The sequence below is a fragment of the Verticillium dahliae genome, genomic scaffold, assembly GCF_000150675.1.
Source record: "Verticillium dahliae VdLs.17 supercont1.8 genomic scaffold, whole genome shotgun sequence".
In the NCBI taxonomy this organism is placed as follows: domain Eukaryota; kingdom Fungi; phylum Ascomycota; class Sordariomycetes; order Glomerellales; family Plectosphaerellaceae; genus Verticillium; species Verticillium dahliae.
In genome coordinates this window covers 481,076-508,927 of record NW_009276927.1, presented here as the reverse complement: position 1 = coordinate 508,927, position 27,852 = coordinate 481,076, and the positions used below count along the sequence as shown (strand labels likewise).

General features: G+C 50.2%; 7 protein-coding genes and 1 non-coding gene across 8 annotated transcripts in view; 2 read left to right on the top strand and 6 right to left on the bottom strand.

Annotated features, from left to right (window-relative positions):
• Positions 1-345: 345 nt before the first annotated feature.
• On the top strand, positions 346-6,853 carry VDAG_04707 (helicase SWR1; the record flags this gene model as incomplete). The annotated part of the gene is made up of 8 exons (XM_009654311.1): positions 346-1,083; positions 1,690-2,025; positions 2,094-2,533; positions 2,676-2,886; positions 2,952-3,073; positions 3,127-6,409; positions 6,486-6,630; positions 6,690-6,853. The coding sequence occupies 8 exons, from the start codon at positions 346-348 to the stop codon at positions 6,851-6,853; spliced, it is 5,439 nt and encodes a 1,812-aa protein (XP_009652606.1).
• Positions 6,854-7,371: 518 nt separating this feature from the next.
• VDAG_20147 lies at positions 7,372-7,460 on the bottom strand. Its single transcript has one exon. It is a non-coding gene; the product is annotated as a tRNA-Tyr (tRNA).
• Positions 7,461-8,710: 1,250 nt separating this feature from the next.
• On the top strand, positions 8,711-9,460 carry VDAG_04706 (uncharacterized protein; the record flags this gene model as incomplete). The annotated part of the gene is made up of 2 exons (XM_009654310.1): positions 8,711-9,237; positions 9,409-9,460. 2 exons carry the CDS (start codon positions 8,711-8,713, stop codon positions 9,458-9,460), a joined length of 579 nt encoding a protein of 192 aa, XP_009652605.1.
• Positions 9,461-11,461: 2,001 nt separating this feature from the next.
• VDAG_04705 (uncharacterized protein) lies at positions 11,462-12,046 on the bottom strand (the record flags this gene model as incomplete). Its single annotated transcript, XM_009654309.1, has 3 exons — positions 11,462-11,691; positions 11,754-11,924; positions 11,986-12,046. The coding sequence occupies 3 exons, from the start codon at positions 12,044-12,046 to the stop codon at positions 11,462-11,464; spliced, it is 462 nt and encodes a 153-aa protein (XP_009652604.1).
• A 1,040-nt stretch (positions 12,047-13,086) lies between these two features.
• Positions 13,087-14,138, bottom strand: VDAG_04704 (uncharacterized protein; the record flags this gene model as incomplete). Its single annotated transcript, XM_009654308.1, has 2 exons — positions 13,087-13,761; positions 13,827-14,138. The coding sequence occupies 2 exons, from the start codon at positions 14,136-14,138 to the stop codon at positions 13,087-13,089; spliced, it is 987 nt and encodes a 328-aa protein (XP_009652603.1).
• A 791-nt stretch (positions 14,139-14,929) lies between these two features.
• Positions 14,930-15,993, bottom strand: VDAG_04703 (general alpha-glucoside permease; the record flags this gene model as incomplete). Its single annotated transcript, XM_009654307.1, has 2 exons — positions 14,930-15,647; positions 15,764-15,993. The coding sequence occupies 2 exons, from the start codon at positions 15,991-15,993 to the stop codon at positions 14,930-14,932; spliced, it is 948 nt and encodes a 315-aa protein (XP_009652602.1).
• Positions 15,994-21,353: 5,360 nt separating this feature from the next.
• Positions 21,354-22,442, bottom strand: VDAG_04702 (alpha-xylosidase; the record flags this gene model as incomplete). The annotated part of the gene is made up of 2 exons (XM_009654306.1): positions 21,354-21,478; positions 21,560-22,442. 2 exons carry the CDS (start codon positions 22,440-22,442, stop codon positions 21,354-21,356), a joined length of 1,008 nt encoding a protein of 335 aa, XP_009652601.1.
• Positions 22,443-27,725: 5,283 nt separating this feature from the next.
• Positions 27,726-27,852, bottom strand: part of VDAG_04701 (necrosis- and ethylene-inducing protein and ethylene inducing peptide) — a gene marked incomplete at both ends in the record, with an annotated part of 1,555 nt that continues 1,428 nt past the window's right edge. The window contains one exon of the mRNA XM_009654305.1: positions 27,726-27,769. Coding sequence (XP_009652600.1) covers positions 27,726-27,769 — 44 coding nt within the window. The remainder of the gene's footprint in view (positions 27,770-27,852) is intronic.

Sequence of the window (27,852 nt, the reverse complement as noted above, 5' to 3'; positions counted from 1 at the left end):
TCATTCTGGGCACACGGTCTCCACCACTAGAAACCACCACCACCAACTCGGTCGCGTAGTCTACCATCCCAATCGGATCGTCACCACCACGGCCGAACCATCCGACCATCGCGACATCTTCGCCATCATCATCCTCTGCCATCTTTTCCGATTGTCTATCCTTCTAGCTTATACGCGAGGCCCAGGGCCACTGTCGGAGCATATGGGCCCACGATAGTCCTCGTCTTCTGCTCGACTTCGATTCGACTCCCCCCTTTCCCCTCTTTCCCTCCTAATATCGCACTGTGTCGACGGCTGCGAACGGCTTCGACTCTCCCTGGTGCCCCTGCATATACTTGAATCACCATGGATCCGCCCAACGACTTTCGATCCACGGTGCTACAAGCGCCTTCGCGCCGCGACGGCGAGGAGGACCGCGAACGCGGACGCGACCGTGATCGTGATCGTGAACGCGAACGTGATCGTGAACGTGAACATGAGCGCGGTGATCGCGACAGACGTCACCTCCACGACATTAGCTCTCTCGTCTCGCCCCAGGCACCACCGCCACCGCGACACGCCGGCTTCAGCCTGCGCTCTCCGACCCAGTCTGACTTCCAACACCCGCATGCCCACTCGCACGCGCACTCGTCGTCCGCCTACTCGTCGCCCCATCACCAGCAGCCATCGCACCATCACGACCATCGCTCGCCGCCGTCCTCGTCGCGATCCCATCAGCCTGTGCTCTCCCATCCGACCCCGTTCAGCTCGTCGTCGGGCCCTGTCGGTCCTCTCGCGCCCACGCTGCCGGCTCTCGGCGGAGCCTCGTCGTCACCCTCATCGGGCGCCCACCTGCAAGGCCCGCCTCTGTCGCCTCTGCACCCGCCCAGCGGTGCTTACTACCCCCCGCCCTCGGAGTCGCAGTCACAGTCACAGTCTCAGTCTCAGTCGTCGCAGACGCAGAAAACCTCGACCCTACGCGATGCCAAGCCGACTACGAGTAGCTATTACGACCCGCTGACCGATACCACAAGAGAGAGGAGGATATCAGATGCAGCCGCGCCGCGGTACTCTGCATCATCAGTTCAGGCATCACCACCAAAGGTTTGAGGCTTCGCCCCCCCCTTGTTCCTCTCTGTCCGACCCTGCGTTTTGCCGTTCCTCCTTTCTTCCTCAGCAATGAATTCATCCAACCTATGCAGTGCCCCTTTTTGCATTTGGTCCCTTGCCTATCTACCTCATACAGCAGCACTCTTCTTTGTCTTCACATTCACTCTTCCCGCCTCCCGACTTTGCTTGCTTGTGCTCCTGCCCCTACCCATTGAACCAAGACAAGCCTAAAGGGTGAACACCAGCTGGCAGGCACGTAAAGAAAAACGTGCACTGGTCTTTTGCACCGCACCTGCCCACCCCCGAACCTGATCCAGATAAGAAATGCGGATTGCGGACACACAAGATTGCTTGGGCTTGGGCTTGGGCTTGGACTCCCCCCCCCCCATTTCTCCCGTCACGACCTCAATGACACGAGGCGCGCCCCAGAAAAATTAAACCCCATCCTTCCTCCCTTTCCTTAGCTTGATCCACGTCCTCCCGACCCTCATCAATCATCGCCCCAATCCTCCATTTTCCTGACTCCCATCGCCATATTCGTCCCTGCCCATCGAACGAAACGCAACCTCCCTGGCTGACATTACATCAATCATCAAACAGCCGCGTGACCCGTATCCCTACTCGCAGGCTTCCACGCCTGCCGACCATCAGCAGCAGCATCACGCCTATTATCGAAACGGCAGTCACGCCTCGCCGGGCCCCACAACCTACTCGCCACGGAGTCCCGTCTCGCACACGCACGCTGCACCGCCCCTGGCCGGTTCCATCAGCCCATCCATCCGCCCGCCGCCGCTGCACATGACCTCGCCCAACGCGAGACGAGCTGCTTCTCCTGCTGCACACCACGCGTCCTCGAATGGTGCCTCACACGTCGTGCCCCCCATGGCCAAGTCCGACCTCTCGCCTCTGAAGGCGCCGGCGGCAGCTCCGGCAAGCGTATGTGAACGCTCCCTTGTTTGGCGACAGAACCATGAGGCTAACCTATTTTTTCTGTTCCTCAACAGACCCCGAGCCGTGCTGACCCCATGTCCTTTTCCAACATCTTGTCGAGTTCCGAGCCTGTCGCTAAGCCTAGAGCGCCATCGCCTCCCCCGGCTGCTGTCATTGACGAACGCGCCCACGAACCCAGGGCCGAGGTCGAGACCGAGACCGAGCCCGAACGCAATGACCGGACCATGATGGACATTGATACCGAGGTCGAGGCCGAGCCTGAATTTGACGAGCCCACTCCCAAGATTCACATCGCCAAGGGCAAATCGCGAGATTCGACACCGACTGTCAAGGAGAAGAAGGCCAAGGTGCCGAGGAAATCCCGTCGCGTGCTTCCGATATCGGAGACGCGGAGTCGACGCCTAAGAGGAGTCGGCGTGCCTCGTCTACTCGTGAGACGCCCACACCCCGTGTCCGTGTCAAGAGGCAGGCCAACGGCCAGCCCAAGCAGAAGGTGCTCTCGGCCGACAAGGAGAAGAATGTTCAGGCCCAGATTGCTAGCTTGACTCCGAGACCGATGACGTCGACGATACAAGCTCGATGACGAGCATCGGAGCTTCCTGCACGCGGCCAGAAACCGTCGCCGCATTATGCAGAACTTGGAGGCTCACCACAACGACAGGCGTCGCACTCATTGGCAGTGAGAAAATTGTCAGCCGCATCAACACGCATACGGAGCAAAGCAAGCGACGCTATGATGAGCTCTACTATGAGGAGGCTCTCCAAGAGGTCCGCGAACGCGAGCTGTATGCCGAAAAGGAGCGTAAGAAGGACATGCAGCGCAAACGTCGGCGCGAAAAGTCCATGGTCGTCACCATGAAGCCAGAAGTCGCACTGGAAGGCCCGTCTGGCCGAGGACTGACGACGAGAAGGCCCGCCACCTTCGTGATGCTGAGCGCGCCAACAAGAAGGCGCAGCAGACGAAGCTGATTCTTCAGAAGGGCATCAAAGGGCCCGCACGCAACCTCGAGCTCAACCTCGAAGGCGGCACCATGTCCACGTTCCAAGCGTCCGACATGGAGCCCGGTACCAAAACCAAGGGCAAAGGTCGCGGAGGTCCGAGGCCGAAGAAGTCCAAGGAGCAGAAGCAAGCCGAGAAGGACTCTGCCGAAGGCTGCCCAGCGCGCGCTCGGACGCCGGCGAAGAGCTGCCACCCAAGGACGAGTCGAAGATTCGCATCAAGCTCAACAAGTCCAAGTCTAAGGACAAGGAGAAGAAGGAGAAGAAGGACAAGGACAAGGACAAGGACAAGGGGGACGGCGCCGACGTCGATGCCACCGAAGCTGATGAGGAGGTCAAGGAGCCCAAGGAGCCCAAGCCCGCCAAAGAAAAGGTCGAGGAGCCACCGAGCAAGGACGCCAAGTTCCAGACCAAGGGCTACAACCAGATCTACGACCAAATCTGGCGCGATCTCGCACGCAAGGATGTCAACAAGACCTTTAAGCTGGCTGCCGAGTCTTACCAGGTCAAGGCGTCCAACCTCAAGAAAACGGCCATCCTTGCTTCCAAGGAGGCCAAACGCTGGCAGCTGCGCACGAACAAGGGCACCAAGGATCAGCAGGCGCGCGCCAAGCGAGTCATGCGTGACATGATGGGCTTCTGGAAGCGCAACGAGCGCGAGGAGCGTGACCTTCGCAAGGCCGCCGAGAGGCAGGAGCTCGAGAATGCTCGCAAGGAGGAAGCCGACCGTGAGGCAGCCCGGCAGAAGAGGAAGCTCAACTTCTTGATCTCGCAGACGGAGCTCTACTCCCACTTTATCGGCAAGAAGATCAAGACGGCCGAGGTCGAGAGGAGCACCGACAATCCTGAACTCGCCAGCGAGAACAAGGAGGTGACGCAACAAAACGAGGCCATGGACATTGACGAGTCGAGCAACGTCGGTGGCAAGGTCACCAACTTTGAGAACCTCGATTTCGACGCCGAGGACGAGACGGCGTTGCGGCAGGCCGCCATGGCGAATGCGCAGAACGCCATTGCTGAGGCGCAGGCCAAGGCGAGGGCGTTCAACAACCAGGACAAGGACGGCGACATGGACATGGACGAGGAGGGCGAGATGAACTTCCAGAACCCCACGGGCCTCGGCGACGTCGAGATCGGCCAGCCCAAACTCATCAATGCGCAGCTCAAAGAATACCAGCTCAAGGGCCTCAACTGGTTGGCCAACCTCTACGAGCAAGGTATCAACGGCATTCTCGCCGACGAGATGGGTCTCGGCAAGACTGTGCAGTCCATCTCGGTCATGGCCTACCTCGCCGAGAAGTACGATATCTGGGGCCCCTTCCTTGTTGTTGCGCCAGCCTCCACCCTGCACAACTGGGAGCAGGAAATTCGCAAGTTCGTTCCCGAGTTCAAGATTCTGCCGTACTGGGGCTCCGCCGGCGACCGAAAGGTGCTCCGCAAGTTCTGGGACCGCAAGCACGTCACGTACAAGAAGGAAGCCGCCTTCCACGTCTGCGTCACCTCGTACCAGCTCGTTGTTTCTGATGTCGCCTATTTCCAGAAGATGAAGTGGCAGTACATGATTCTCGACGAGGCGCAGGCCATCAAGAGCTCGCAGAGTTCTCGTTGGAAGAGCCTTCTCGGCTTCCACTGCCGCAATCGACTTTTGCTCACCGGCACACCCATTCAGAACAACATGCAGGAACTGTGGGCACTGCTCCATTTCATCATGCCGTCGCTGTTCGACTCGCACGATGAGTTCAGCGAATGGTTCTCCAAGGACATTGAATCGCACGCGCAGAGTAACACGAAGCTCAATGAGGACCAGCTCAAGCGTCTGCACATGATTCTGAAGCCGTTCATGTTGCGTCGCGTCAAGAAGCACGTGCAGAAGGAACTGGGTGACAAGATTGAGAAAGATATCTTCTGCGATCTCACCTACCGACAGCGAGCCATCTACGCCAACCTCCGGAACCAGATCAGCATCATGGACCTCATCGAGAAGGCAACAACAGGCGACGACAATGACTCGGGCACACTGATGAACCTCGTCATGCAATTCCGCAAAGTTTGCAACCACCCCGACCTGTTTGAGCGTGCCGACACGACGTCGCCGTTTGCGTTTGGCTACTTTGCGGAGACGGCTTCCTTCATCCGCGAGGGCACCAATGTCGACGTTGGGTACTCGACACGCAACATGATTGAATATGACCTCCCGCGGCTGGTCTGGCAAGAGGGCGGTCGCCTCAACAAGGCTGGCAGAGACAACCAAAAGGCCGGCTGGCGGAACAAGAGCCTGCAGCATCTCTTCAATATCTGGACGCCGGAAAACGTCCGCGACAGCGCCAAGGATGCCGAAGCCTTTTCGTGGTTGCGGTTCGCGGATGTCAGTGCTGGCGATGTCTATCGGGCCACTCACCAAGACTCGTTTACCCGCGCCGTCGAGCTTGCGCAGCAGAGCGACCGCCTCGGTCACATGCAGATCGCATATGATGATGCAGCAGATGAAAACTTCACGCCGGCCCATGCCCTCTTCCAGATCAAGGCACGAAACGACCGCAAGCCGCTGGCCGAAGTCACACAAGGGGGCATACTGGCGAACCTTATGAATGTGGCACGCAGCGACTACAACGAGTCTGGGCTCGGCCGCTTGGAGCAGGCTGCGCGCCCGAGCGCGTCTGCGCCCCCCATCGAGGTTGGCTGTATCAGCAGCGGCACCAACATTGAGCGTGAAGGTGTCCTGTTCAACCCGTCGATCCGTAAGATGCTGGCCGGCCCGACGCCTATCGAGGAGAAGGCGCTGGTCACGCAGCAGGTGCCGCTCGCTCATTATCCTCCCCCGGCCATGCTCCCCGCACCCGACAACGAGAAGAAGAAGTTCACGAACATTGGAGTGCCGTCGATGCGCCGCTTCGTCACAGACAGCGGCAAGTTGGCCATGCTGGACGGTCTGCTCTTCAAGCTCAAGAACGAGGGTCACCGTGTGCTGCTGTACTTCCAGATGACGCGCATGATTGATCTCATGGAGGAGTACCTCACGTACCGGAACTACAAGTACTGTCGACTGGACGGTTCCACCAAGCTCGAGGACAGACGAGACACGGTGGCTGACTTCCAGACGCGGCCTGAAATCTTCATCTTCCTGCTGTCCACTCGTGCTGGTGGTCTCGGCATCAACCTGACGACCGCAGACACGGTCATCTTCTACGACTCGGATTGGAACCCCACCATTGACTCGCAGGCCATGGACCGAGCGCACAGACTGGGTCAGACCAAGCAGGTCACCGTCTATCGTCTCATCACGCGTGGCACGATTGAGGAGCGGATCCGCAAGCGCGCGCTGCAGAAGGAGGAGGTGCAGCGCGTCGTCATCCAGGGTGGTGGTGCCAGTGTCGATTTCTCGGGCCGTCGTGCGCCGGAGAACCCGCAACCGCGACATCGCCATGTGGCTGGCCGATGACGACCAGGCGGAGATGATTGAGCGGCGCGAGAAGGAGATGCTCGAAGCCGGCGAGTTTGACAAGCCGCCGGGCGCGACGAAGAAAAAGGCCGCCGCCAAGAGGAAGCGGCCGGTCGGCGACGGTGTCAGTCTCGACGAGATGTATCACGAGGGTGAGTTTTCCATTCTGCGGTACTGGCACGACGATGGTTCTAACTTTTTTTTTCCCCAGGCGAAGGCAACTTTGATGACAAACAGGCCTCGGGTACGGCGACGCCGGTCGCGGCGGAAGCCGACGCGAAGGGGACGAAAAAGCGACGCGGCGGCGCCACGGGCAAGAAGGCCAAGAGCATGAAGCAGCGTCTCGCTATCGCGGATGGACAGGTGGACGGATAGACGGCCGGCGGGCGTGGTGTATGACTACTTGTGTACGGCAGCACCTGCATGCTACATTGGACGGGGCGGCTTGCGCGTGGAAGAGGAACATGTTTGCCTTTTTTTTTTTCTCGCTTTACTTTTTTTCTGGAGGACAAAAAGAGTCCCATCACTAGGGATTCCGCGCCGGCTCTGGCTTCAGAAGGATGCCTGTGTTTATTATTCGGCGCGGGGGCTGGCGTTGTGCGCTCCGTCGAGGGGCAGTAGAGGACACGGCTGGAGTTGTGTCGTGTATCACCAGCAGTTAGGAAGACTATCGATTGACTGGTCCGAGTGAGAATCGCGTGCTAGAAGTGCAAGCATTAGGTAGGGCATTGGCCCATGTGCGATTGTCTGGGTTGGCCGTCAGGCAGAGGAGGGCATGGTTGATGGATAGAGAATAGAGATGAAACAAAAAAGAATAAGATCTGGAAGAATGGAACATTGGAAATGAGGAAGAACCAAAAAGAAAAAAGAGGAAGCTGAGCTTCTTGTGGTGCTCTCCCCGACCGGAATCGAGCCGGTGACCTTTCGATGGAAATCTGGGACAATTACAGTCGAACGTGATAGCCAACTACACCACAGGGAGTTATTGTTGTAAGCGGGACGGCTGCATAGATCATATTGCGTGAATCACTGCTGTGGAAATCCGGCCCCACTCTTGGCTTTGTCTTGTGCGGGTGCTTGCCTTGAGCTTGTGAGGGAGATTCTTTGCGTGGGCACTTGTTTTTGAACCGGATGTGTATTCTTTTACTGATTTCTTTCTAGTTAGATCTAGGGAGCTCGGAATATTGAATATTAATGGGTTTGCGTGCGGTGTTCTGAGGGCTTCGAGGTGGGCATTATATAAGCACGAGAACGGGAGCGGGAGCTGCCTGGCTGGCTTGCTAGCATGGACATTTCCTGCCCCATCGTCACGACATGTAGGTAGGGAGAGTATTATATTGTCTGTGTTTGAATGTATTGAGATCTGTCTGGGGCACAGCGCGAGGACTGCTTGGGTGAGGCTTTGCAGGTCATGTGGCTAGATAGGGTCAATCAAGGCGACGAGCTGCGTTACAGATTCTCCACGGCTTTCAAGTCTTCACGGCCTACCTATCTAGACGCACTACTCCTACCAGTATTGGCTTATCAACTCGGCCCAGAAAGACGCTGCATGTGACTGCCTTAGAGATTGGCATCGTGAGGATGTCGAGGGGTGGGCTTTGGCACTGTGTTGAAATGTGATGATGGGCCAATGGTGATGAGCTGCCGACCTTTTAATGAAGTTTCACCTGCTCTATCTTGCCGTGAATATGAGAGCGCTAGTCGAGATTCTTGGGGTTAATTGAGGCGTGGGTGCGGTTTACAATGAGGGAGTCGTCGTGTGAGGCCCCCAATGCGTCCTCACTCAGCTCAATCATGGGTCTTAGCCTCTGGGCTGTCCGACTAACACGCATGATGAACACTGTTACGGCTCAGACCCGCTGACGTTGAATAGGCTAGGCCTATACCTCTAGAAATCCAGTCAGTGTAATCAACAACGTTCATTCGACGTGTATTCATTTAGCTCAGTGAATAGCTACCGCAAGGCACTTGCGGCTGTGAGGACTGCCACTAAGCCCCTGGGGCTGACCGTAACAAACACCCATAACGAATAAGCATGATCAGTAGACATGATCCAGCCTGGTGTTTCGGGCGATTTGTCTAGTCACAGGCTGCATATAGGTGGTAGATTCTTCGTATACGAAACCCATACTCCGAACTTCTGAAGTTATAAAGGATCTCTTCCCTCTTGTACATTGCTAACCACAAATCCGCTCAACAAAGCAAAGCCATACTGCAGCCTGATTCACGACAATGGCCTCTCCATCTAGTGCACGGGGCGTCAGCAAGGACAATAGACCTGACCATCTCCTTCAGATCGACCCGAACACTCCCGCGACAGGCCTACGGATCGCCTTGGCCGCCGAGTCTGCTTTCAACATCTTCACAGCCACGACAATGATCATCACCCCCCGCTCAGCTCTACAAGGTCCACTGATGCCATTTGACTTCCCAAACGGCATTTCGCAAGAGCGGCCATCTCCCGAGATAGCATCTGTCACGCAGTATCTCGGGGCCTTCGTCTTGGCCACGAACGTGGGACTGGTACTTGGGCTTCCGAACAAGCCTGGGGCCATTGAGATCAGGCGAACGGCATGCGCGACCTTTGCAGCCTTGGAAATCACATATATCGTGATTATTCTGTGGCAATTATGCGTTGCGGGACAGAGCGCGACCGGCGTGAGCATGGAAAAGGCACTGCGGGCTTACCTAGTGCCCATGTCTGTTGCGTGTGGGCTCAGGCTCTGGACCCTTTTCGTGCGACCCGACTGGATGGGCAGGTATGTCGTCAAAAGAGCAGAGTAGTCACTGGCTGTGTGGACAGGGGAGACCACAAGCCGTGAACAGAGGTTTCTCGCAGGGTCGGAGCGCGTGAGCTATGGCAGTACAAACCCAAGGCACGACTTGGTGCATCTATCAGAATGAAATGTGTGAGATGTGCTTCATATTAGATCAGACAGGGTCTCGGTAGAAGCCACTCCCTCGTCAAGTGCCCGTAGATGAGGCGATGCTGAACCCTATTGAAAGGCCCTGTGTCTCATGGTACAGATTCTAAACATCAATTCTAGGAATTGTGGCTAAGAGGATAAGGAACTCCCAGCCAAGAGACAGCCAAGTGGCTTCGTGCCTCCATCAGCTGTCAAGTCCATCGTCATAATTGACGGCGGGGAACCGCGGCAGTCCTGAATGACGTCGTTCATGGCGATCTCGTCGCTTGGCCACAGCGCACGCCGAATCCGTCCAGTAGAGACGGTACGCATACGCGTATCTCCGAATCCTGAGTGAGCTTGGCAGCCTACCAGAACGAGACAGGAGTCTTGTTTAGAAGGCCTCAACAGCGCCCGCGGGTGCTGTGTGCCCAATGCTCAGCCCTGCTGTGCCGATCGTGAGCCCTGGGGGTGCATCGCCCCCGAGGGTCAACAGCGCTTGTCTCACTACAAGTTTCCTTTGCCCTGCATCACAATGGTCGGATTGATAAAACAGTGGCATGCCCGGAGCGGCGGAGGTGTATGAGAATAACATCCTTTAACATTGAATGTATCCCAAGAGTTCCCAAGTCTTCATCTTCATCACTCAAACATGGTCTATTGCCTTGTTCTGTTCTACGCGGGGGATTTCCCGTCCCGCGTCATCACTGTCGTCCTAGGCGCCGCGTCGCTTGCGCTTGCAGCCGTTCTGCGCTCCGATCACAGCAATACTTTCCAAGTACCGCTTGCTTTGGTATGTTTCGTTGACAACCTTGACAGTCTAGGGCTGACCAAGGATCCCACGCAGACAATTGTGTCCACAGCATGGTTCATCGTCGCAGCATCAGTCTCCGGCTGGGTCAAATACCACAAGGTCCCATTTTGTATCCGGCGCACTGCCTCTCTCATTATTGGCGACCTCGTTGCTCTCGGTTGTTGCGCTGCTTGTGCAGCGCTGGTGAGCAATGCTGACCCGTCATCGAATTCGACTCTTCGAAACATTCTCACCGTGGTACAGATTGTTTCTATGTACGTTTTCGAATACGGGATACTCTTGGTGATTGTTTCTCTCACTGACCGTCTTCGCAGTCTACTTCTTGCACTTTGTATCATGTCCTTGGTATGGCAATGGCGCAGGGCTAGTAAGGGCGAGCTGGACAACCCGCCAAAGGTGCATCCTGCGGCGTATCATACGTCCATGCCAATGCCGAATCCTGTAGGCTAGACTGTCGGGGATGCAGGATGGACCCATAACGCACTGATAATACCTGGTTATAAAGTCTTGTGATGATCGTTATTTTGAATTCCTCGTGCGTGAAAGACTGCGATGGTGTTCGAGTATGTAAATTCTGCGTGCTGTTGTGCAACCGGCGACCGTTATATGAATGCCTAGTCCGTAGGCCTGGTCTCTATCTCTCTTTAAAGGGGCCGAATTTAATTTGTGTACTTACACCTAAATGTCTTTTAGGTGGAATTGGACAGCTTTAGTTACGGCCATCTGCGATCTCTACGACTGCCGTGGCTCTTAATAATGCATGATGCATTTCTCAGGCATCCTGAAATGCCACTTTGACCAAGTACCAGTGGCAGCAGTAGGAGCATTGTGATGTAGCAGGGGTCCTGTCGTTGGCAAAAGATTGGCCATGAAGGAGTGTGACTGATGATCATAGAGAATGAGGCCCCGTGCTGTAAAGTTCATCCTCACATGGCGTCTTGCTATGTCCCATACCTCAACATCGACACACCCGATTCCATTTAGGCAAAAGACAGGCCGGGATAGGCCTGGTGAATTGGTTTGTGCCTCGCCCGTATTTTGATACTGATTGACTGAGCCTTCGCTGCTGAAGCAAGGGTCCCTCGAGCCTGACGATTTGTGTTTAACTTGGCAAATCGAGATTCAAACACCTTACCGCAAAAGACACAATGACCAAACGATTCAAATGTTCGAGATATAGCGATCGATCCTCAAAAAGCCCACTTGAGCCTGCAAGCATTACACAACCCAACACTCACGTCAGGCCCAACAGCAACACGCAGCTCAATGCTTCAGCGTGCCGACCTGGCCACCCGCCGTGCAGGTATCAACAGGCCGCCCCTGGTTCAGAATACTCTGCTCATTGGGCGGAATAAACTGCGAACACCGACCGAATTGGTCGCACTCGCCGTCTTCGTTCCCGACGGTGCACGCCACGCCGGCATTGCCGAAAAGCGGCTCCCCTTCGCCATTGAAGGAATTGCCGAACCCAACCTCAGCCTCTCCGTCGGGTACTGCAGAAAAAGTCATCACGTCAGCAGGCCGGACGAACACGCTCATGGGCCTGGGCGCTTACTTTGGGTACACGTGTCGACGGTTCGGCCCTGGTTCAGAACGCTCTGCTCGTTCGGCGGGATGAACTGCACGCAACGGCCAAACTTGTCGCACTCGCCATCCTCGCGGCCAACCGAGCAGGCGTCGCCTACGTTGGCGAATGTGGGGGCTGTGTCTTGCCGGCGGACGGGAACTTTACGAAAAGGGTCAGCTCGAAAACTCTCAGGTGACAACAAGTTGTAAAAGACTCCTACTGGTGCTGGCTTGGCCGATCGCCAGGATGGCTATGGAGGTGGCGATGTACGTGAGCTGCATTGCGTCGGAGACTTCACGGAAAAGTACGTCGATCAAATGTTTGCGCCAGGCAATGGAGAAGGAAAATCAAGGGAGTATACAGGTCCATCTTACAGGTGCTATCCGGAGCAGAGTAGCCGCGGCCTTATTATGTATCGCTCAATGCGAAGCCGAAGCTTGAAGCAATACGAGGTCATATCGATACAGCATATAAAGCAGACCAGGGAGGTCGAAGAAAATGTGGCATTCCGATGATGGAACAGCACCTGGAATGACTGTCCCACGTTTCGGCTCCAGACAATCTTGAAACAGCGACAGGGCTCACGACAGACCTTTATGGAGAATTTGACTCGGAGTTGGGATTTTAGAGGCTCATCTTCCGAAACCAGGTTCAGCCAGTGCTGCTTTTTGGCTTCTTCAGCGTGGGTTCGGTGTTTCCTCTGATCACAACATCGGAGTCATTTGGCTTTCGAACGGTCCCAAACTAAGGGATCAGAGACCTACCCCTGAAGCTGCTCGCATCACTGACAGCTGTCGTTAATGAAACAAGCGTATAATCAATCAATAGGGCGTACATCGCCTAAGAATTACTAGATGCCTTGACTCACGTCACGCCGCCGATGTCTGAGACGCTCCAGGGCCTGGTCTAAATCGGTTATGACGAGTCTTGTACGGCTGCCCAGGTACACCTTTGAATCCTGGGATTTATTCCACTGAACACTGCTGACCCCTCGAGCTGGCGTTATCAATCACAATGACGAAGTTCTGGTAAGCAGCCCAGGTTGATCACTTCTTTGACGGAGCTCGCTTCTCACAAGGGGCCCCAACTGCGAAGGACTCGTCTCTATACACAAAGCACCCCGATATTTCTAGACGTTTCAGCACCCTGGTCCCCTACTACACGAGCTCAAAGGCATACGCCGTCGTAACAGCCTCCGGCAAGACCCAAAACGTAACCTGCACCCTATCAGCATCAATCCTCACCAATAGGTCGGTCACGAGTTATTACTTACCGAATCAGAAACAACATCATATTCCTAAACGCCGAGGTCGACCGACCCTTAAATCTCCTTAAGGATTGGAGGTCCATCGAACCTCCTCGTCCGAATCTTGACGCGGTGCCCGGCAAACCCCACAGAAGACAGCCCCGTTATCGTAACATGGTACGTCCTGCGCCCAGCGACAGGCCTCACAGCCGCCAGGACCTTGACGGAACCGACAGTCCCCGCATGGGTACCGTAGACCTCAAAGGCCTCGTCGGTCGACTCGCGCAGGTTGCGGTTCGTGCGGAGGAGATGCCACGAGTACATGTCTGGCACGGCATCGTTGGCGGCGATGAAGGCGGCAAACTTTTGCCACGTGGCGCTTCCCGCGGTGGCGGGCTCGCTGGTCGACGGGCCCGTGATGAGCACCTCGGGGAGGTCCTTTCTGATCCGGGCATAGGTGCGCGCCCAGGTGGCGAGGTACTGGTCCTGCGTTGAGCCCCAGAAGGACTGCAGGTCCGGCTCGTTCCAGATGTCAATGTCGAGACCCTCCAGCGCTTCGTTGGCTCTGAGGTCACTGAAGACGCGGTCGAGGAAGGCGTCGTAGCTGGTCCAGTTGCCGTTGTCGCCCGGCCAGGAGAACGAGCCACCCTGGAGACTGTCCGCGCCCCAGAGATCGTGCATCAGCAGGGAGAACCGGCCGCCGTGGCGACGAGTCGTGCGGTACTTTGAAAGGGTCGAGAGCCATCGCGGCTGTCCTCAAGCACGTCAGCTTTGAAGATTCTAGGATGTGTTGCCATGCCAGAGGGGCCACGAACCTCGTATTGCCCGGCTGCCCACCCTAGGGAACCATCAGGCAGCTGAGCACCGCCAGCACGGCAGTAATTGAAGCCCATGCCATCGATGAACCGGTCAGGAATATCCGTGTTTGCTGTGCCATCCGTGTTATCAGGCAGACCATAAATAAAACCAGACGCCAGATGGGCTGGAGTCCCGGACGGCTCGGCGAGGTTGACGGTAGCGGTCCCAAAGACCTGCCCCTGGCGCTTTTCCGGTGCCAGAGAAGCCCTGAAAACACCATGCGATGAGGCCGAGAGGGCCAAAAGGGCGAGAGATCTGATCTGAGCCATTAATTCTTTGTCGAACTGGAAGCTTGAGCTGCTGGATCATGCAAACATCGTGGCAGAACACGTCAAGCCGTATTCTTATATCATTTTCTTCTTTCTTCCCCTTCGGAGGGAGCTCATTTGGCAGCCGCTCGTCATCATGGCACGCGATACGACGTGACACGGCGAGCTTTCCCAAGATCGACAGCCTAGTATCGCGAGAGCTCCGCATCTTCTCCTGTTGTTCTTGACCCCGGACTTTGCCCCAGAAGCCAAGGACATTATCCAGAATAATAGCTTGCCCCACTGCGGCAACAAGAATCATGGGCACGCCGGTCGTGGATCATGCGGGGTAGCTACATCTACCTCCAGCCGGTGGGATCCTTCGTCAACATGCTCGTCTCCGGTGGAGCGCTAGACTCAAGCCGGGAAGAGTGAGTGAGAATCAGGAAAGTGACTTGCTCGCATGTGTGTCTTAAGGGCCATGTCAGGTACGAGGCTGTGCGCCGGGGCGATGAGTTCCGGGAGGGGGTGATAGAATCTGACCATTGGACAAGTTACATCTGCGGATAGAGGGTTTGCGCTTTTGTCAGTAAATAATTGATTCGCCATGTGATGCTCAAGTCCTCTGGCAAAGCTACTAAATCCCGCAAAGAGCCACCCTGCTTGAGCACCGCCAATCCCACACTCAAAATGGAGGAAACTGGAGTTCGATGATAGGTTGTATCAATTATTGAGTAGACAGTTGATCGCAAGGACGCAAGGGATCACGGTATACGCCTAGATTATCCTATCCAGACACTGCAGGTCGCCGATCATCCCTTCTTCACCAAAGACTCTCCTCCTTGAGCATACGCATCCACCTTGTACCCGGAAAACTCCCGCGCCCCAATCTTCTTCTCAAAGAGGATATCCAATTCCGCAAACGTCTTGTCCTTCGTCTCTGGTAGTCGGAAGAAGGTCCATACGAAGAAGGCAAAAGCACACCCGCCCAAGAAGAACGCCGTCTTCCCCTTCCAATCGCCGGCCGTTGGGTTCAGCATGTATGGATTAATCACGTTGCAGACGATCTGCCCAATGTAGTACGCGATGCGGCTCAGGCACACGCTCTTATTGCGCAGACGGGTCGACGACACTTCGGAGATGATGGCATAGCAGATGGGCCCCACGGTCATGTAGTAGATGCCGAGCCACAATAGCATCATGGCCACTTGGGCGTAGTTGCCGCCCGAAGAGTCCCCAGCGCCAACGCTGATGAAGCCGACGGTCATGAGAACGGATGTCAACAGCGCAAGACCCCAGAGATACAGGGTGCGACGGCCAAAGGCGCCGAGAAGGAGCCAAGATGCCACTGTGCCCACAGATGCGATACCGAGACCGCCGACTGACATGCGGAACGAGATGGACTCGGGAAGACCAGCCTGGACGAAAAAGTATGTAGGCGTGCCTCCAAGGACGGAGCCACAGAAAGGCTGTGCCATGAAGACCATGCAGGCGATTCGGTACGGCGGCGGTCGACGCCGCGAAAGCAGTCTAGGTAAGATGTTCCTTCGTCAATGTTCATCTCGAGCTGGTTGGTGTAGATCATCGACGCCACAGTCTCTTTGGCGTAACTGCGCTGCAGGGCTGAGCCCAGTCGCATGACGGACTTCTCAGCTTCGTCGTCCTTGCCCACGCGAATAAAGTACCAAGGGGACTCTGGCGCAAACCATAGGATGGTGAACAAAGGTAGAGGCCACGCCCATTGGATTGCGAATGGAATGCGGTATGCCCACTGGGAGGTGCTGCCAGAAAATCCGGCTTGCACTCCAGCAGAGATGAGCTGACCGAGAGCCCAGCAAAGGTTGACATAGACGGTCAAGTAACCGCGAAGCGCCATGGGGCAGACTTCAGAGGCGTAAGCTGGTGCCATGGTCGCGAAGACGCCCCAGGGGATGCCACAGAGAAACTGTCCAACAATGAGGACGGGTAGGTTGGGCGACAAGAAAGAAATCGCGATAAAGCCACAAATGAACACCAAAGATGCCAGGAGGACTCTGCGATATCCGAACTTGTGGGTAAAGTAGCCGTTGGCGAATGCGCCAATGATGGTCCCGACACTCACGGCATTGCTGAGTCCGTTCTGCCAAGAGGCAGTGATCTCGTATGTACCTGTCCGAGGAACGTATTCGCCATAATGGCGACGAAAGGCAGGCGACGTGAAGAACGAACTGATGAGGACAATGTCGTATCCTTCCATGATGATGGAGGCAGACAGTAAGACCGACCACAAGACGGCCTGAGGGTAGCGACGGATGGCTTCGCGGAGGGTGAGGTTGTGTTCATCTTCGGCGGATTGCTGGGCCATTGAAATGTCTTTGTCGGGGGCATGATCCAGTTCAACAGCTTGAGCCGCCTTCTCCTCGTGGATAGAACTCCCCATATCGAAATTGCGTTGGGAGTATGCCGAGTTGAGGTGGCCACCAGAGGCTTCGTATAGTCAGGGAGCGTTTTTCAGTTGTAATGCTTAGCTGTCGAATATCGAGTGGGCTAATTTTCCAAAGCTCTTCAGTGCACGAAAAAGGTGGAAAATCTTAACATGATGAAAATGTACTTCCTGGGCAATCGGCAGAGGACTGCTCGTATAAGTAGCAGCGGGATGGGGCCGCACCGCAAGATGGCTCGCCATCGTCACATTCGGTCAGGCTGTCGGTACGACTCAGTCTTCCGAACAATCAAAGTCTGGGGAAGTGGGGAAAATCATGTGGCAGCGCGTGTCATATCGACCCATCGCGCTGGATACTCTCCCACCTGAGTTCACATGGCAGAGGCCCTCTGACAGGACGTTCGACTACCCCGCCGGAGCAGCTTTAACAAGGGGTCTTCTCTCCGGTGGGGAGAGGGGCACCGCAGGTCTCATGCTCCCTGATGTAGGCATCTCAGGATTGGACCCTCTGGTAGTGAACTCCTGTTCACAGTGGATGGCGATCCTTGCCTACTGTTGCCGCGGCTAGGCGCTCCAATAGTTCTGCATAACACCGCTCGATCCCCCAAGCGGAAGCCTGACCGTCGTGGTCTTGTTTCGGCGAGTCTGTCCTCACCTTGTCAAAGATGGCTCCACGAGAACCCTCTCGCTGCGATGTCAGGAGTCTGTGGCCCTGGTGCACTATCTTCCTAGGCGCTCCCGGGTCAAGAATGTTGCCGACTCTCGACGTGTAAGCAGACATTCTGTCTCCTAGTCGAACGTATGTCTGAACCATTTCGTCATCGCATGGCCGATCAAGGTGAATGAAGGACGTCTCAGGACTTTCCTCCGTGTCCTCGTCTGACACTAATTCAGGTCCTGCAACGGACGAAGCTGGGGCGAGCGAGGTCGTTGCGAAGACTGGCCGAGAGTCTGGGTTTTGTGTCTCAAGATCTGTCTGCTGCCGAACCGACTGTACGGACACACTGTAAGCCCAAATTACGATGGTCGCTAAATAGATCGAGAATGGCTGGAGGAAGTTGCCAGAGCTGTAACAACGGATGTGCCACAACAACTATCCAGCATGAATGATACTAAGCCTTGCTTTATGTTGATCACAAATGGCCCACTGGACCAAGTGGTTTCGTGCTTGGGCGTATTTAGCACCGTCTGAGGGCCTACTTTGGGCCCTGTATGCTAATGTCGTTGTGAGAACCTGTGCATGTTCGACTGGTGCCAAGATTAAGAGCCGCGAGAGATGAAGATGCAGAATGATAGGGTGCTCCCAGCCTCCGGCTCTCGCAGCCATGCTGTTGGCATCCCAATGCAGAATGTCCATACAATCGCAAGCACTATTTCGCCACTTGGAGAGGATTGGGAGAGAGGGTGGCCACGTCTCCTCCAAATGTTCCGAATGTGGGCGTTTATTGATACTGGCGCTCGGTATCCAGGATGAAAGAGGGAATGTGTGCTGCTCGATGGCTTCTTTCGTCCTTCGACATATGGCGTAAACCATAATCTGGATGCTGAACTGGCTCAGCTTTGGCGGCAACCTCTTTTCGAGGTAGAGAAACTCAATTGCTCGGAGATGTGTGACTAGCCGAGCTGTCAGTTGGTGAACAGTCTCCAACCATTCCGCTAGACTTGCCTGAGTGGGAGGCTTCCTCAGCAATCTGCTCTGTAGTTGAGCAGTCCCAAACTTCTTCTCTGCACGGTCGTGATGACCGCACGTCACCTAGTTTGAGCCCAGGTTTGTCACCGAATTGGAAGGCAGCGATGGAATCGAGTAACTGGATGATGTGTGAGCCTTTGCATGCTTGTCTCCCTCCGGATGAGAAACATACCCAGACCATCAGGCCTGTTCTCCCGCGAGACTGAGCGTGTGTCCATCCCTGTATCGATTGCAGCCGACCCGATTGCCTCAGGGTGGTTGTATCTGGGTGTATGTTTCCAAGCAAGTCCATATCAAGACAGGCAACGATTAAGATCGGCTTTTCGGCAAGTGCACGTCTCGTGATAGAGTTTTGACCGCTGTGCAACATATTGATGGAGTTAAGAATAGCAGCTTGTAGGGTGAGCAGATCAAGGCACCAGTTGCCGGCGCCTGCAACACCAGGTACCCAGGTGTCTTCGCCTTCGTCCTCACCAAATCGATGGAAACGGCGAGTAAGAGAAGCACGCAGTAAATCGGCTAATAGATCCCGCGACCGCGGACCATTCGAACCGAGTTGGTACCTTGCACCCACCGATGCTACTGCCAGGAGTAGAAGCCAGTGGCCTGGCTCCTCGCAGAAACAAGTACTTCGGCGAACGAAGGGCAGTGTCGGGTGGAACCTTCTGAAGTATTAATGTACAAAATGGTTTAGCTGCACGTAACCGCGGATGGGAACCTGTCGCGGAACTTGACTCGGCCACTGAACGGTTGATGGCCTCGGTCTCAGGACTTGACCCTGGCACGCTTTCTGCAGATGGGTCGGTAATCGCAGGCCTTGTATTTCTCGAGATGCCACCAGAAACCGTAGGATGATGATAGGTAGCGTCGCTAGGAGCCTCGGGCTGCGGCAGAGTGGTGAAGAAGAACTGGGAGCCCATGACGTCGGTTTCAATGCTCCCATAAGACATCCCGGCTAGTTGATTTGACCAATCAAGAATATTCTGCTCCTCTGGAGACAACCAGTTTATGGTGGACAGGCCCGTTGTCGTGGCGGGAAACGAGGCGTACAGGTCGTTCATGTAGCTTGCCCCCCGATCCAATTCGCTCTGGAACTCCAAAATATTGGTTGAATCTGCCAACCGTTGCCAGTCAGGGCGATCCGGGACCGTGGCGCCTTCGTCGGTACTAGGTTGAAGATTCTGGTTGTTACTGTAGGCCTGCTCACTTACACTGTCTGCATGGCCATGGCCCACGGTGGACGGACTCATCGCGATCGGGGACTGAGCCTCTGAATTCCGGGAGCAATCGATGGAATTGAGCGACGCAGCCTTTCGCTTCTTGACCGTTGGGTAGTCACATTTTAGGCTTTTCATTGAGCAACGTCGGCAAGGGTTGCCCTTGGTGCATCGTACACGGCTCACGGCACATTCTCGACAGGCCCTTCCACTTGTGCCGACTTCGTTGTGACGATCAAGATCGTGTGTCGCGGCGTGGCGGCTCAGGACGTCTCTGAAATGTCCAACGTCAGCGGTTGATCCCCACTTTGGTAAGAGGCAAGACCTGGAAGGGATTGAATCACTGTCGGGAGAACGCCTTGCCACAAACAGAGCAGCTAAAGGGCCGCTCGCTGGTATGGATTCGCAGGTGTCTCGTAAGATGCTCCTGGCGCTCCAATGTGGTCTCGCAGATGCCGCATTGGATGGGAGCGCGTCGAAACACGCGGCGAGAAGGGTCGTCCATTTGGCCGGACCCCGAACATGTCTGAATATCTTGCGAAAGAGGAACAATTGGCGGTGGAGGACGAGGAGCTGGATTTGAGAGATGATGCAGGAGACCCATGACTTGATGTCGGGGCAGGGTAGGTCGCCTTTCAGTACCTACTTAGAGCCGGGCGAGTTCCCTGAACTTTGGGGAAGGCACCACTGGACCCCTGTAGTGTGGAGGCAGTGCGGGGTTGCGCATAGAGCTTGGGGAAGGGGCGTCAGGGGATGTGCTTTCCTGCTTTCCTGCTTTCCTGGTGATGTGGTCTGATTTGTGATCAACCCCAAGTCAAGGGTGACAAAGATTCAGTGTCCATCTATTTCTTCACCACATCTATACCAAGATTCAACCACAAAATCTACCCACGAAATGGCCGTCAAAACTTCCTGCGCCGGCAAAGACCCTGCGCCGGGCAAAGACTGGCATCGAATCCAATGGAGAATCCACCTTAATCCTTTGATCTCCCCCATAAGACTGGCCACCAGTTGCGGCGGAGAATGGAGCCCATTCCTCGACCTCTGGAAGCCGGGGAAGATATAACTCTCTATCTCTGGCGCCAGGCTTCAAAATGGGACAGCAAAGGTACCTATCGCCATACATGTACTGATCTTCGACCTCCCAACTCTCCGGATCTGCGGGAAATTCCCAGAACAAGGGTCTCATGACTGGTGATCCCTTCTCATGCGCGTCCTTCATCAACTGCCTCGTGTAAGAGCGCAAGTCTTCCCGGATGCGCAAATATTTGCGGCAGATTTCGTACACTTCCGGGCCATACGACCACACTTCGTTCGGCGCTCCACTGCGCGAGGCCTCGCCGGTCCCCTTCTTCGGCTCTCGATCACCATGCAGTCTCATGACGGGGCAGAAGGTTCCCCATTGAAACCAGCGCACGAAAGGCTCGCGGAAAGCCTCGTCATCCGGATTGCCCCCATAAAACCCGCCGATATCCGTCGTCCACCATGGCAGGCCTGCAATGCCCATGTTGAGGCCAGCCGCCAGCTGGTTTCTGAAGCTCGCCCAGGAAGAAGCTATGTCGCCGCTCCAAACGAGGGCGCCATACTTTTGATTGCCGGCCCAGGCGCAACGAAGAAGGTTCACGATATTGGTTTGCCCCTCTTGTTCCATCCCCTCGTAGAACGTCCTTGCGTAATCCCGAGGGTAGATGTTTCCGACGCTCAGAGTCGGTCCAGCGTGGTACCGATAGTTATCAAAGTCATAGACAGAGCACTCCGGTTCGGCTTCATCTAGCCATAATACCTTGATTCCTTCGGCATAGTAATGCTGCTTTGCCTTGTTCCAAACATATTTACGGGCATCTGGGTTGGTTGAATCGTAATAGACGGTTTTCCCGCCAAAATCGAAATTGGTGCGAATGCCGCGCTCAAGTGCGAACCAAGTAGCCACGCTCCATCATCTCCTGGTAGTTTTGCGAGCGTTTGTCCACAGTAGGCCAAATGGGGACCATGAGCTCAATCTGCAGCTCGCGAAGCTCTCGAACCATTGCGTCTGTGATGGACATTACCGGTTAAAATGCTTGTCTTCTTTGGGGGCCACCTACCACCCGAGGTCAGACTCAGAAATGCGTACCTGGATCAGGGAAATGAGCACTTTCAAACTTCCATTCACCTCGCATAGGCCAGTGGAAAAAGTCGATGACGATCAGATCGATAGGCAGTTCGCGCCGCCTATACTCCCGCGCCACCTCCAAGACCTCCTCCTGCATCTCGTACCGCAGTTTACACTGCCAGAACCCCAGTCCGTATTCCGGCATCATCGGGACCGTCCCAGTCACCTGGGCATAAGACTCTGAAATCTCTGCCGGTGTGTCCCCGACGACAACCCAGTAGTCCAGCGCCTTAGTGGCATAGCCCTCGAAGCTGGTGACATTCTTGCCGAACACGGCCCGCCCTGTGGCCGGATTATTCCAGAGAAACCCGTACTCGAGCGAGGAGAGGGCAAAGGGTACACTGGCCTGTGAGTTTCGCTGCGCCATCTCCAGGTCGAGGCCTTTGAGGTCGAGGTACGGCTGCTGATACTGGCCCATGCCGAATATCTTCTTCCTTGGATCGAGGCTCTCGAAGCGCATCGTCAGGTGGAAATCGCCGCCTCTGATGGGCTTAAACTCGCGCGCCTCGATTTCAATGGCGCTGCAGTTTGGGTCGAGCACGTCGCGGCGGTTACGCGCGTATTCTTCGAGGACGACGGTTCCGGTGGCGTTGTAGAAGGTGACTTTGCCGCGGTTCGTGACCACAGCTTCTATCTTGCCGTTCGTGATGGTGGCCTGTTCCTTTGAAACCGAGATTGTTGGCTGGGATCCGGTCTGAAGAGGCTGTTGCAGGGCCCAGTTCTCTGTCGGCATCGTGGAGAGCTTGGTGGCTCGGACGCGGAAAGCATTGGCAGACCAGGGCTCGATCCAGAGCTTTTCTCCGTCATAGGAGTATACCAGACGCCCGTCTTTTTCGTAGAGCATTTTGTTTCGATTTCTCTATTTGGTGTAATACTTGGGTGAATTATCCTCAGGGCAGCGTATGGACGAGGCACGAAGAATGGGTGGCGTTACGATGATAAGGAGATGTCCTCACTGCTTACCGAAACATAAAACCATCAAAGAACTTGTAGGACAGTTCAAACTTTCCTGCTTTGCTGCTTAGCGCCCCCGATGATCACCTCGACTATTACTGGCGGCATCGGTTCCCCGGAGCGCGAAGTCTCCTCAGCGGAAGTCATCCTGTCGATCTAGCTCTCCGACGGCCCCATCCCCGCCGGATCCCGTCATTGTGTACGTCCTGGCACAGGACCAGTTGCCGAGCATTTTTCCAAGCTGTCGCACCCAACGTGTATGTCAGCAAACTAGAATTTCGTCTATCGAACGAGATCGCAGTCCGATGTCATACCAAGTCGATGCGATCATCGTTATATTGGAATTGAGCTGTATCTGCAGTGTTTGGTCGTGAGTGTCTGGTCTTTTGACATATGTGCTGGGTTCCGGAGTGCCCCAATCATTGGAATTGGCTCTGATTTCTCAATGCCACAGCAGTTTCCTTGCAATTAAGTTGAGACTCAAGCTTGCTTGCCGCTGCACTGCTTGAGGTAAGGTAGTGGGGTGTTCCACTCCAAAGGAACATCAACTGCAGTGCATGGTGGCCTTATAAAGTTCATGATGCTGTTTATTTGAGTTTTCGGGACCACGACAGGGCTCCTGGGAACCTACCCATGAATGGAGCAACGAAAGAATCTAATCAACGCACTGGTCATGTATCGACCTGCGTAAAAGCTTACACACTCGATCACAGAATGCAAGACCAAATTCAATAGGCAGAGTTGTATATATTAGAACTATTGGTGGTATTCGCCTGGGACTTCCAGCAGTCACCTAATGCCAGGTGGCCTATGCCCTGGCACCTCCCTCCTATAGCTTAGTTCCAGGCACCCTCCTGCCCTAGAGAATAGCTTCCTAAAAAATATAACTCCTTTTCCTCCCTAGACCTCTATAATAGGTTATACGCCCTTTTACGTATTACGTAATATCATTAATATTACGATTTTTATATTATTATTAATAGCTTTATTTCCTCTATTTAATAGTATTATTATCGTTTATTTTAAGTAAGATTTACTCTTTTACGATAAACGTTATTCCTACCGAATTACTCGACGATATTAAGCTACGATAGCTCGTCCTTAGCTCTATACCTAAATCGATTACTTAATTAGCGAATCGAACCTCCGCTCTTAGTAGTTTAATATTATTAATCTATTAGAATAAGAATGCTATCTTAAATTTCTTTACTCGATAATCCTACCTCTTATTAACCTTAACGCTTTAGAGGTATAATATAAGAAGAGGGTAATAGTAATAAGTACTCTTTCCGCTATTATTAATCCTACCCTCCTCGATCGCTTTAAAGGCGGAGGTTAGGATATAAAAGATCGAGACCTTTATAAGCTATAGGATATAATTTATTAAATAATTCCTAGGGTCTTATTAGATATTATTATAGATTTTATTTATAAATTCTATAAAATTAAAGCTAATAATTTTCTAACCCTCTATATTTATTTAGCTCGTATTTAAACCCTTTAATATTATCTTATAAAGATCTATAATATTAATTTACTTATATTCGTTTATATACTCTTTAATAGTATGCGTAATTAATATTTTATATTATTCGAGAAATATATTATAATAAAGGTCTATAATTAATATAATATTATAATTAATATTATTTATAAAGCTAATAATTAAGAATCTACCTTTAATTCTATAATTACTATATAAGGTATTAATAATCGAAGCTAGAAAAAGGGTAATTCTATATTTATTATTATTTCTATTATTAATAAGAAGTATTTTATTTATTTTTACTATTTTAAGGAAGATAAGGAATTATTTAATTATATCCCCTCTATTTATTTCCTTCTTAAGAAGAATATATTATTAAAATAGTTTAATAAGTTCTTTAATAAAGCTATTAAGGCTATTAAGGCTTATTATTATAATACCTTTTACTAAGCTCTTTTAATAATATTAATAAATAAGTTATTATTACTTCTTTTAATATTATTTATTAAGACTTTATTATTTATTTAATAATATTTTACTATACTTCTTTAATAATTAAGATTTATAGCTAAGATATAATTATCCTCGATTTAAATAATAATATTAATATATTTAATAACTTTACTTAATTCTTAATATATACTAAGAATACTTTACTTCCTAAGATTAATATAATTAATAATTAAGCTATTAAGCCCCTTAATATTAGGAGTATATTCTTCTAAGTCCAGGACTTTATAGATCCTATTAAGGCTATCGACTAGATTATTTATAATACTAGATATCTCCTTAGAAGCTCTATGAATTTACTATTATTAAGCTTTCTTAATCGTTTAAGAATTAAATACGATTTCTATATTAAGTCTATAATATATATTATTAATATTACTTAATTAACGAGAACTATTTAGGAATAAAGTATTATAATAATATTAATTCTTACTTTTATTAACTTTCCTATTAAGATTACTTATAATATAGCTATTATTATAATAAAGTCTAAGAAAGTAATTCCTTTTTATATTATATATAAATACTTTCTTTATATTAGAAAATAATATATTATCGATATTTATATAAAAGTTAATATCCTCTTTAATTATTAAGAAATATATAACTTTAATTATAAGGTTTATCGCTTAGCTAAGAGTATTAAGGTCGTAAATTACTCTATTACTTATCTATCCTTAGCCTTTAATTATAAGGTCTTTATAGATCTTATTAATTATAAGCCCTTAAATCTTAAGGATAGCTTTTATTATACCTTCTATATTATTAATTACTATAATAGCTTCTATTAGATCTATTTTATAAAGACTAAGACTAAATAGGAGACCTACTTCTATATTAAAAGGTTTATTTATTATTTTAAGGCCTCTATTAGCCTATTTATCGTTTCTATTATTTATAATAGAGGTAGCGAATTCGATAACCTTAATATTAAAACGATATTAGCTAAGGAGGGCGCTTTATTCTATCTATCTATATTTAATACTTTAGCTTAGAATAGCTTTATAGAACGTATTAATTATAGTATTTTAGAAGCTATTTATATTATTATTATCGTAATAGGACTATTTATTAATCTATAGCCTTATACTATTAAGACTATAATAGAAGTTATTAACCTATTACTTATATCGTCGAACCTTTATAATAAAGCTCCTTAAGAATATCTTATTAGCTTCCTCGGCCTTTTTAAGGAATAGTAGATATCCTATATTTAATATTTATATATATATAGCTATATTACTTATATATATAAGAAGGGCATTCTCTACCCCCTATATATTAATAAGATAGAAGCGCGAGCTTAGAAGGGCTTCTTTATAGGATTCGATAGTCCTTATAATTATATCTTTAATATTTATATTCTTAAACGTAATAGTATTATCTACTATTAAGATATATATTTCTTCGAGGGCTAATATAAAGCTACCCTTAATCTCCTTAAAAATATTAATAAATATAAATATAATATTATCTTTATAGATTATAATATCTCTAAATTTATTAATATCCCCTTTTATAAAACTATTAAATAACTTATTATTAAATACCTCGAGGCTAAGGAGATTATTAACTTAGAGCCTCCTAAGTTATATATTTAATAGGAATATACTCCTCCTCCTAATTACGAATTAGTCCCTCTATCGATTTAGCCTTATCCCCTAGAGACCTAGATTTAGCTTTATCCTTTAAAGACTTAGATTTACGATTCTACTATTAATTTAGAGACGAGCTCCTCTTTTATTAACTCTATTAAGGCTAATAAAGTACTTCCTATAGAGGTAGCTTTATTATATAGGGAGTCTCTAGACCCTCTAATAGAATACGTATTATCGCTTCCTTATATTATAGCGCCTCCGCTTCCCTATAAGTCTATACGTAATACTCTTTATATTATAGGTTAATATATTAAAACTTATATTAACGATTTATCCCTAAGCGCTAGGACTCTATTCCTTATAGAATAAGCTATTTATATAGATATTAATATTCTCGATACTCCGATTAAGCTTCTCCTAGCCTATTCTATAGCCTAAGCTTATTCTATAATATCGGATATCGATATTCTAAAGACTATTAATATTATAAAGAAAAGTCTTAATTAATATCTCTAGAAACTAGCTTTTAATAAATAAATTATTAATTTATTTAAATATAAGACCTAGACCCTAATAGACCCCTTTACTAATATTAAGGTCCTCCTAGGAATATAGGTTCTCGATATAAAGACTTCCTTTTAGCGATTTCGTATTAAGTAAATAATCTATAATAATTATTAATTAAGCTAATAAGCTATATAGGACCTCTATACTATAATTATTTACTTAGTTTTAATCTATTTATTCTTCGCCCTTATTATTTACTTAAACCTTTAATTTATTATTATCGATTTCGATAGCGTATTTCTTATAGCCCCTACTCCTATTAATACTTATATATTTATCTAATAGCCTCGTAGATATAAGGATAATATTAATAAGGTTTATTACCTTAATAATATTCTCTACGGGCTTCGTAAAGCTCCTTTTTAATAGTTTTAATTCCTATTTAAGAAACTAAATAAACTAAGCTATATTTATATTATAAAGAATTTATATCTCCTATATAATAAATATACTAGAGTTATCCTATTAGTATACGTTAATAACGTTACTATCGCTAAGCCTTCTACTAAGGCTATTAAAGGAGCTATCTAGATATTAAAATCGATCTATAACTTTAAAGAAATATTAATTATTAATAAGTTTATTAATATATATATTACTTATAATACTAAGAAGGGCTTTATTTTATTATATTAATATAAATATATTTAAAAGATATTATAATACTTTAGCTTTAATAAAGCTAATCCAGTTAAGACCCCTTAAGCCTTAAGCTCTTTACTTCCTTATCTAGATATTACTTTATATAATCCTTAAATATTAAAGAAATATTAGGAAATAATAGATACTTTTAACTATTTTAGCTATAATACCCGCCTTAATATTAGCTTTAGCGTTTTAAAGCTCTATAAAAGGAATAGCGGACCGATTAATAAGTATTTTATAGCTATTAAGTATATATTTTATTACCTTAAAGGTATCCTCTCGCTTAGAATTAAGTATTATAAATATATTAATATTAAGCTCTTTACTATAAACGATACTTTATATAGCGACTATTATAATCGTACTTCTATAGGGAGGATATATAGTCTTCTTTATTAATAGCCCTATAATCTAGAAATCGCGGAAATAGGAATTTATTATCCTAATACTTAGAAGCTAAATTTATTAATCTTATTCCTTATAAGTATTATTCC